Here is a 9,612-nt window from a genome sequence, read left to right on the forward strand (position 1 = left end):
TATGCACTTCAAGAATTTTTTTAAATCAACCAGAGGATAAGTTGTGGAAGATTAATAAAAAGTTGAAGGAGTTTATTTGGGAGGGGAAGAGTGTTAAGTGCCATAAAATAATTGCCCCCACAGAACAAGGTTGTTCAGGATCACCTAACTGGAGGGGATACTTTTGAGCTAATCAGTTAAGGCTCATATACATAACACATGCATCAAAGTCGAAAAGCAGGATGATGAAAATAGGGGAAGTTCAACAAATCAGAGGGTGTAGAATTTTGGATGCAGGTACTTAAATGGGGAATAGTCATAGAAAATATTACATTCATAAAGTAGCAAGAAAGAGAATCAAGCCAAATCAGAATTGGAGAGTGAGACTTTGCAATAGGAAGGAATGCAAACAGGGGCACAGAAAATAGGCAAGAGAAGTTTACTGGAGAAAACAGGCAAAGAAACCAATGTACTGGGAGCAAATAACTAACAATGTAGAACTAATGCACTCCACACTTGTACGAATATGACGGCTTTAACTGAGTAACAGTATCCAATAGAGTTTCAAACTGACTGCAAGACCGATTAAACCTCCATATATGCTCACTCAGAGTGAAGGATGAACCCATATGCAGTGTCAGAGGAAGACAAAAGTGTACAAAAATGGCATTCTGAAAACTGATGACTGCATTAACAACTTTAGAGACCTAAAAATAAGATGGTACAGGAATCATTTTAATGCACATCCTTAAAATGTCGGTCAGTACCATTCATGAATCTGAACCATCTGACTTGGTGCAACAATCAATTGGAGCCAGCTATGAAATGGACAGTCAATTTCAATGGAATCAGAACCATCTGAAATTTAACAGAAATTTATACAGACAACTGAAGACTATACACACACACACATATGTGTGTGTGTGTGTGTGTGTGTGTGTAGCTGTGTATATATCTATGTATGCGTGTGTATGTAGACACACAAACATATATATATATATATATATATATATATATATACACACACACACATATACACACACACACACATATATATATATATATATATATATATATATATATATATATATAAATAAATCAAGACAGACCAAAGCCAACTGAGATGGTAAACAAGACCAGAAAAGCTTGTCACCATATCACTGCCTGGTGATCAATAAACTAAAATCATCTAGGCTGAAATGACATCAAATTACTGACATTCATCAAAAGACAAAAGCAGGATGCTTAGAAAACTGAGATGGCACTGCCCATCGGCAGAAAACTGAGATGGCACTGCCCATCGGCAGAAAACTGAGATGGCACTGCCCATCGGCAGAAAACTGAGATGGCACTGCCCATCGGCAGAAAACTGAGATGGCACTGCCCATCGGCAGAAAACTGAGATGGCACTGCCCATCGGCAGAAAACTGAGATGGCACTGCCCATCGGCAGAAAACTGAGATGGCACTGCCCATCGGCAGAAAACTGAGATGGCACTGCCCATCGGCAGAAAACTGAGATGGCACTGTCCATCGGCAGAAAACTGAGATGGCTGAAGAGCCTGATGAAAAGGTTGCCATGAACCTGCTGTCTGTGAAAATACTGAAATACTATAAAAAGGTACCCAAAGAGGCTGCTGGTAGGAAAGTTCATACATTGGCTGTGAAGTTGTGGTAGTGACTGGGTCAAGGATGGATCTAGCCATGAATAATGGTATACCTATTTATGCTACTGGCCGACAGAATAAAATCAGAACGTGCTGGACATCAGAGGAGTCAGAAGGGTTAGTGGCTTAAAGGCTACAGAGAGTACAGGAATGTGGAGGGACGTATGCTGTACAAAGAAAAGCACAGCCTTAATGAGTTGCTACTAGACATAAAACAGAGAAAAGGTCTGGAATAAAACATAGCAGCTTAATAAATTTCACATGCTTAACAGCCAAGTAGTTTTCTGGGTCAGACCATCTGGAAAGTGAAGTTTTAAAGGAGATGAAAGTACAAGAAAAGCTGGTTTTCTTAATTCTATGCAGCATGGCAACAGTAAAAGAACTAAACTCTGCACATTTGGGGCTAATGTGAGCCTGGCTCTGTGATACAGAGGAATGAAGCCCTGACGACAGTTTCAGCAGGGTCTCTGGTGTTGGAAGAGCTGGATGGCAGAGGATGGGAGGTGAACAGCTGACACCTGCTCATCCACCCTGGGGGAGGTTGGAATGACAGCTTTGGAAGGCCGATAGCTACCAACTGAGCTGACGTTTGTGAGGCACTGAAATAGTCATGACTGAAGGCATTGTCTTGGTGTTCCCAAGCTAGTGATGGTGGCTCTCATCACAACGGGAAAACCATTTTCGGAACACATGGCACATGAACACATTGCCTCCTAATTTACGGAGGCAGTCACTTATTCTTTACCTATGGCATATGTCTTATAGCTTACCATTATACAGTAAACCACCAGTAAGAAAACTGCACAGCAACACCCAAAACACAATAAAATGGGACTGTTGTACAGATGTAATTGCATTCAATATCAGTACCTGAAAAGACTGGATACAATTAACTACAGTCATAAACGTACAGAGAAATCACTAATGAAATGCTTTGTGCAGGTTGGCTAAAATACCACTATTTGATTTATACACATGCTTGGGCACTGCTAACTCTCTGGGGTAAGTTTTGCATTTTTTCTCTTGAAACCTAAACAGCAAGCTAAAATTCCTTTGGGTGTCTGGCCCCAGTTCAAGCTTCCACAAAAAAGAAAAACAGATCAGCAGGAGCCAGAAATCTATAAACTAACGTAAAACAAAAACACTAAGACATCAATAAGTTAAGTAACATGTTGAACATTTCTAAATGAACTTGGAGAAATTCTCTTTTACTACTTCACTTGCTTAAGTTACTGACAATGTGTTAGATTAATCATGGTTTCAAGGTTCCTTTACCTGAATTTACAGACTGGGGCACACTGGAAAAGGCAGCTGCATGCTGTGGGTAGATGCTATCTGAACCTTTACAGGAAGGAGGGAAAGTCAACTCCAAGATCTTCACACTTTTCTGGGAACAAAGTTACCCCCTTCCCTTTCCCCAAGAAATCAGCAAAAAACACTGGGAGCACTCAGAGGGCATTAAAAATTGATTAATATTTTAGACAGTCTAGTAGATGTTCTCATCTCTGCCAGACACAGCATTCATTCAAGATGACATGACTATGTATAAGCTCTGAAGGAGAGGATCACTCCCTTTCTCCTCACTACTTTTACAGAGTGTAAGTAGTCACATATCACTGGTACTCTGTGCACTCTTGAGTAGGGGAAATGGGAAAGACAGATATGAATATCATGTAGTTAACATACCATATAGCTGCATAATGACCTTGGCCCTTCTTCAGGACCTCTAGGACCTGAGCCACATCAGAGTAAGCTCAGTACTTGGAACTTTCCTGCCTAAACTTCTCCCCATTACCAATAATGCACTGCTCTCTCAAATATCCAGACTTCATGTGCATGTTGAAGGCAACCATGACAAACAAACGAGGGTATACATACATGAGTCACACACTTAAAATATCTCCCCTATACCTGTTCCACTTTACGATATGAAAGGAAAGTGCTTATGTTGAAGATGGTGGGACATGCACATCATTATAGCAAGTACATGACTTTCAGATTTAATATGCCGAGGTTCATCTTCAAACCTTCAAGACAGAATCCTAAATGCCTCTCAGAGGCTTGACAAAAGCATCCCACATGTGACTGTAGCACTAAAGGAGGACCTTGACTTATGGATCACATTCACCTTGTGGTTGGTGGCTTGCAAAGTGTTTAAACAGGCCAACATCACAGCCGAAGAAATATATTCTAGGGATGTGAAGCAGCCACTGCTGCTATTGAAATGTGCTATAGGCATGGCAAAATCTTCTGGAGTGGATGAGACTTTACAGCTCAACATATAAGAAATCATTTCAAACTGATTCTCTTCTGTCATCATAAAATATTAACTGCTTATACATGCCCATAATCAGACAAAATATTTCTTGGCCAGTCAACTTCAAGTAAAACACTGGCAGATTAACCATTTCAAATTAGATTCAGTGGCTACTACAGCCATAACAGTTATATCTGTACACAAGAACATTATAAGTATGGAAGTCTGACATACAAGGGGTGAAGTGTAATTAGTCCTCTTGCGGAAGTCATTGCTCCAAGTGACTGTCTTTCAAGACAGGAATTTCAAGTTGGCCTTACAGGCCAGTATGAAAGAAGCATAAACTTTTCAGACATAAAAAGCAAACACTCAAGGTGGAATACGATTCCTGAATGGAGGTGTACTCTGCAAAGTGTTTCTGAAAAAAGCTTCAAAACCTTGAGGGAAGCAAGATAAATATCAAAGTCCTTGATGAAAGACGGGGATAGTAGATAAATGTACTTCAACAGAATAATAATAAAGGCATGCTTAGAATCAGAGAAAGAATCCAGGAATGCTGGCACATATACTAGGGATCCCAGCTAAATGTAGTAAGCAAGCCCACTTGTTCATATGCAACTCTCACATTACTTAAGACTACTTGGGACTTGGATGAACCTAGGCAGGTACAAAGCATCCCTTCACCATAAACAAAAATGGAGAAACCATTCAGTTGCATAGAAGAAAATGAAGTCTAAGTGAAGCTTGTCAGACGCGTGAAAGTTAACAGGGTCCTGAAGGATTTCAAACAGGATCCTCTAGATGAGGCTCAAGCAGAGGAACCATATTTGTTGAACTTGAGGCTAAAGTGGAGCTGTGAGAATATTGGACTTGCTCTGTTCAGCTTTCTCAATAAACTTGGAAATCAAGGGAAACTGGGGGGGAAAGGACAGAAGTCCTAGAGGCCATTACTGGATCACTTCCCCAGAAGCAGGAATTATAGAAATATTGCTACACATGGTGCTGATCAGGGATGTATACAGGTCACAGTGACATCCTCCAGCAGCAGAGGGTTCCAGTGGGACTGAAAAGCTGATGGACTATAAGCAAACAATGGCTGAGCCTGTTTGCAAAGGACTTGGCTTCAGTGAACCACGGGTATTTTACAATAAGCTGTTCAGTGACAGCCTATAACCATAGCCTTCACTGTTACACAACATGGAAGGGTACAAAGGAGTATCACCCTGCTTATTTATGTATCACACCACAGGCAAGTCAGTGTGGATAACAAATGCATCCTGAGGGAGTCTGTTCAGAAAGGATTAAAGAGTGAGGTGGTCTGCTCTGCCACTATTTAAAAACACGGATGTGCAAATTGGCCTCCAGCCTGCAATTAAGACTATCTGCCCTTAAAATGCTTCCTACCATCACAGAACTAAGACATCCATGGTAACAATCAATATAAAGAAGGGGAAATACAAGGCATTGACCACAACCTTGATAAGCTTGGTAAGTTATGGACATCTTTACTTGATCCAATTAAAGGTCTATGCATTGAGACCACTACATCCCAAGAGTCTGCTGGAGAATCCTCATGTGAAACCTAACGATGCACTACAAAAATGGTAACTGCCATTAGTCTTAGGACTTTGAGACAGAAAGTTGCCAAAGCGGAAATATGAATGAAAAGGCACATTTTCTTGCAACACAGAGATTCTATACTTAGATAGGATGACCATGCATAGGAGTGTCCACTGATAAATGTGAAGGTCTGTAATGGCATCTGTAACTTTGCCATGTTCACTATAATGACCAAAGACTAAAGATAGCCGTGTGCCCAACACCAATGCCACCATCATTAGACCAATTAGGTGCCAATCACTGAGGCAGGTAAGCGCTCTACAGCCTTATTCACTGCCAGCAATTGCCATACATTTGGATACTCAGGAGCTGAGATGAGACTAAATGGAAGGGCCCTAAACTGGAAGTTACTTTATCATCTCAAAGCATAAGATCATCCCTCTTGACACCTGTGCTATATTAATTTGCAGGTAGGTATCTTAAAGGTCCAAAGTGCACATCCAGCCTCCTCTTAACATGCAAGGAAGAAATTAATTGCTCAGAGGCCACCAACAATGATTGCCTGGAGATGCATTAACTAAGGCAGCTGAATTCTAAAATCCAAAGGACATCCTCTTTTGTGCGTGTGTGTGTGTGTGTGTGTGTGTGTGTGTGTGTGTGTGTGTGTGTGTGTGTGTGTGTGCGTGTGCGTGTGCGTGCAACTAAATAATCTGGAGTAATACCTAAATCCTCTCTGATGTTGGGAAGACCTCTTGGATGACTCTTTGAAAGACATTTAAATATATTTTTGTACGATGTACTTGTTTTGATGGGATGGGGCATTTGGCTAATGGCAGTGTGTGTAGGGTCTGGGAGGGGGTGTGGAAGTGATTTTGTAATCTCTAGATATTACTGCATTAATCTACTTGCCCTGTGTAATGGCCTTCCATGTAGACAGGTGGTAGGGCAAAACTCCTTGACTGCCTCCAGAGTGGAATAGTCAGGCAAGCTCTCAGGGAATCTGCAGTTGTGGCAGTCCCTCCTTAGACACAGAGGTGTTGTACCCAGGATAGGAATGAGAATGTCTTCATTTTAATGGGAATTCATCAATATGACCTTGCTTGTTCTTACCATACATTGGCCATTTTGGTTGGCCCAACCTATCACGGTGACTTTCACCCAGATAAGTAGCATTGCTGGGCTTCAAATGAAAGCCAACAGTGAGTTTTACCTTCTCACCCCCTACCATCATCCCAATTCTCTTCATCTCTGGAATCAAAAAAGTTTGTGTCACTGAAAGGAGCAGTAATGAGGATACACTGACATTTTCTGAAAAAATTCATGATCTGCAACCTAGTATGAGGGTGCAGTGATGCTTGTACCTGTAGCCCTCGCTGCATCTCCGCAGCTGTGTGCCAGGAACATGGTCAGACTAGAAATGGATAAGGTAACCACTTGAAGATAGTATGGGTTTTCACTCATTTTCAGGCAAATTTTCCAGCACATTACCCATGTCATCAGCAAGTTCATGCTAGAAACTCAGCAAGTGAGAAAAGTAATTGTGTCCCGATGAAAAAACAGTACAGGATAAGTCATCCCACTTCCCAAAAATCACTTAGTATCATTGCTACTCTACTTGGACATTAAGCGCTACGGACACCAGTGTATCCACCCAACAGCTGATGTCAAAATGTCCCCTGGGACAAAGGCCAGTACCAGCAGTTTGAAAGTAGAGATGGACAACTGTCAAAATGGAGCAGAGTAATGGTACCAAAACATCGGTCAACTGCTCAGTCCTACAACCTTGGACCAAATGAACAGCTGTCAAAGAAACCTGCTAAAACACTTCAAATGTCAATAGCATCTCTTAACAAGAAAGAATCAGAGGCAGCCAGAAAGCATCTACAGTTCTGAAGACATGACAGTTGATATCCACACACACCTACATATGTCGAAGCTGTTGATTGAAGGCTACTCATCATCCTGTTTGGTCTCTGCATTGAAGTAAAAACCAAGGAGAAAGTGTAAGAAAAAGATAAGTCCTTAACTGACCTGTAAATGGACAGGGAAGAGAGATCTGGCTCATCCCTACCTGCACATGTAATGAGGCCTTCATTTTACTGCAGTCAATGTCAATTGACCGAAAGGCTATGGTGGGATGAAACAGACCAGCAGTTGAAGATCTAGAGAGTCAAACAACCAGTTCAACCCTGGAAACTGAAGAAATCATAACCATTGTAAAGAGGGAGCATGAACACATCTGGCAAACTAGATGTTTAACCTAAATGCAGAGGCAGGGAAAGTGAGAGCTCCGAGGAAAAAGTTGATTGCTTTCACAGAAGATCATAAGGAGTCGAACTTCATGCAGTTTTCAACTGCAGTACCAAAAAAACAAATGTCAGGAAGTAACTTGTAGAGACTGTCCACTTGGACTTCATCAAGATCTCCAACTCCATCCCATACTCAACTGCTAGGAAAAATTTTAGGGAACAGATTTAAGATTACTGTTTTAGTAAGTGAAGGACACCAAACCTGAAAGGCAGATTCCAAGTAGCTGTAGTGAGACGAAGGACATCAGGAATAGAGGAACAGCAAGCAGAGCATGGCAAGTGTCAGCCCTGGATCCAGTATGCTTCACTGTGTTCACCTGGGATGTATCTGAAGGAAGAGGGAATAACTCAACCTCAACTGAAGTCCACAAAATGTGTGTGGCAGTGTGACAGAAGTGAACAAGGAAGTACCTGGAAAGACTGATCAAAGAAAGACAGCAGCTGAAATCCAGTGCGAGAAAATGCAAAGCACTGCACTTGGATAACAATGGTGTGAAGTGACTGCTAAACAGATTCTACGTGAGGAAAAAGAATCACAGGGTGTTTGACCACAGTGGGACTGACCTACAAAAATAGAGTTAGAGTAATGCTAATACCAGGACTCATTCGTCATGGGACAGACTCCAAACACCAAAAGGTTATGAGAGCTCAGCTCTACCATGCCCACCCAGGCAGCATCTTTGAGTACTGTCCACAGTTCAAGTCTGTTCAAGACAGGGATAGCTAGCTGTTGGAAGCAGTGCAAAGGAAACCAATGGAAGAAAAAGGTGCAACCATCACCTAGAGGAGCTACAGCTCTTCACTCAAGAGACCGCGATTACCAGGAATAGTCTGGAAGTGCACAAGGTTATAAAGGAATTTTTTTTTTTTTTTGCTCATTTGCCCTGTGCAGCTTGACAAATCATCAATCCCCTTCACAACCAAGTGGCCCACTTGCTAACTCTTTACTGAAGGTGAGAGTCCAGCTAGAGGAACCCATCATTCAGGTAATCATGGCTGGTGCAAGGGTTTTGCTACTTTTATAGCCCCAAGCTCCACCTCACACACTTGGGCTGCATAAGACAAGTGAATGTCCAATGGGCTTGTCTGTAAGAGAAGGTCAAAAAGCCCCACCCACCAACTCCAAAGCAAGAGAAGTGAATATATCCCTTCATCTCTACCACCAAATCACACCTACTGCATGTGCCAGAGTGCTTACAATCTTCTCCACTGCCCAAAAGATGTCAAGGCCTTACTTCTTCACTCCTCTCCCTTCTCCTGCCTTGCTCCTCCGGTGATGGGGTCAGTAATTAAACAAGACTTGCCTGGGTGATGGGGTCAGTAATTAAACAAGACTTGCCTGGGTTACAGCAAAGACTTAATTTCTCTGTGGTACAAAGTCAGGTTTCAGGCCAAGGAGATGGGGACCCATGGGTTAGAGTATCAGAAATAAGCAGTGGAGAGGTAATCCATGGGGACATGCAAGAGGAAAAGTGGAGAAATGGTAAGGGCTAGGAATGGTTAAAAGGAAGGAGAAGAATAAAACTCACTTCAAGTGCACATGATCTAGCCTATCTTCTTATACACCACAGACTTGCGTAAAATACATCTACTCCAGCAGTCATGCAGGGTATTGCACACACCTACACAGATGCATTTACAAACACAGACCTTTCCTGCCTGGACAAACTCACTGGAGTGAAGCTGGACCAGCAGACTTCTCAGGGAACTCCTAGTACCAGTGTAAAGGAGATGGAATTTCCTGCATCTACAGCCTCTGTTACCAATAGAGGTTTACATACCTTTGCTGTCCAAAACCAGATCTTGGTTCTGCAGCATGTGATGCATTCAGGAACAAAAAA

General features: G+C 42.0%; 1 protein-coding gene across 1 annotated transcript in view; it reads right to left on the minus strand.

Annotated features, from left to right (window-relative positions):
* The window catches only part of LLGL1 (LLGL scribble cell polarity complex component 1), a 668,031-nt gene that overhangs the window by 371,761 nt on the left and 286,658 nt on the right, over nucleotides 1-9,612 (minus strand). The window contains exon 5 of the mRNA XM_044088928.1: nucleotides 496-686. Within this exon, the coding sequence (XP_043944863.1) occupies nucleotides 496-686 (191 nt within the window). The remainder of the gene's footprint in view (nucleotides 1-495; nucleotides 687-9,612) is intronic.

Source organism: Protopterus annectens, chromosome 12.part0, assembly GCF_019279795.1.
Source record: "Protopterus annectens isolate FY-2018-M chromosome 12.part0, PAN1.0, whole genome shotgun sequence".
Lineage (NCBI taxonomy): Eukaryota > Metazoa > Chordata > Ceratodontiformes > Protopteridae > Protopterus > Protopterus annectens.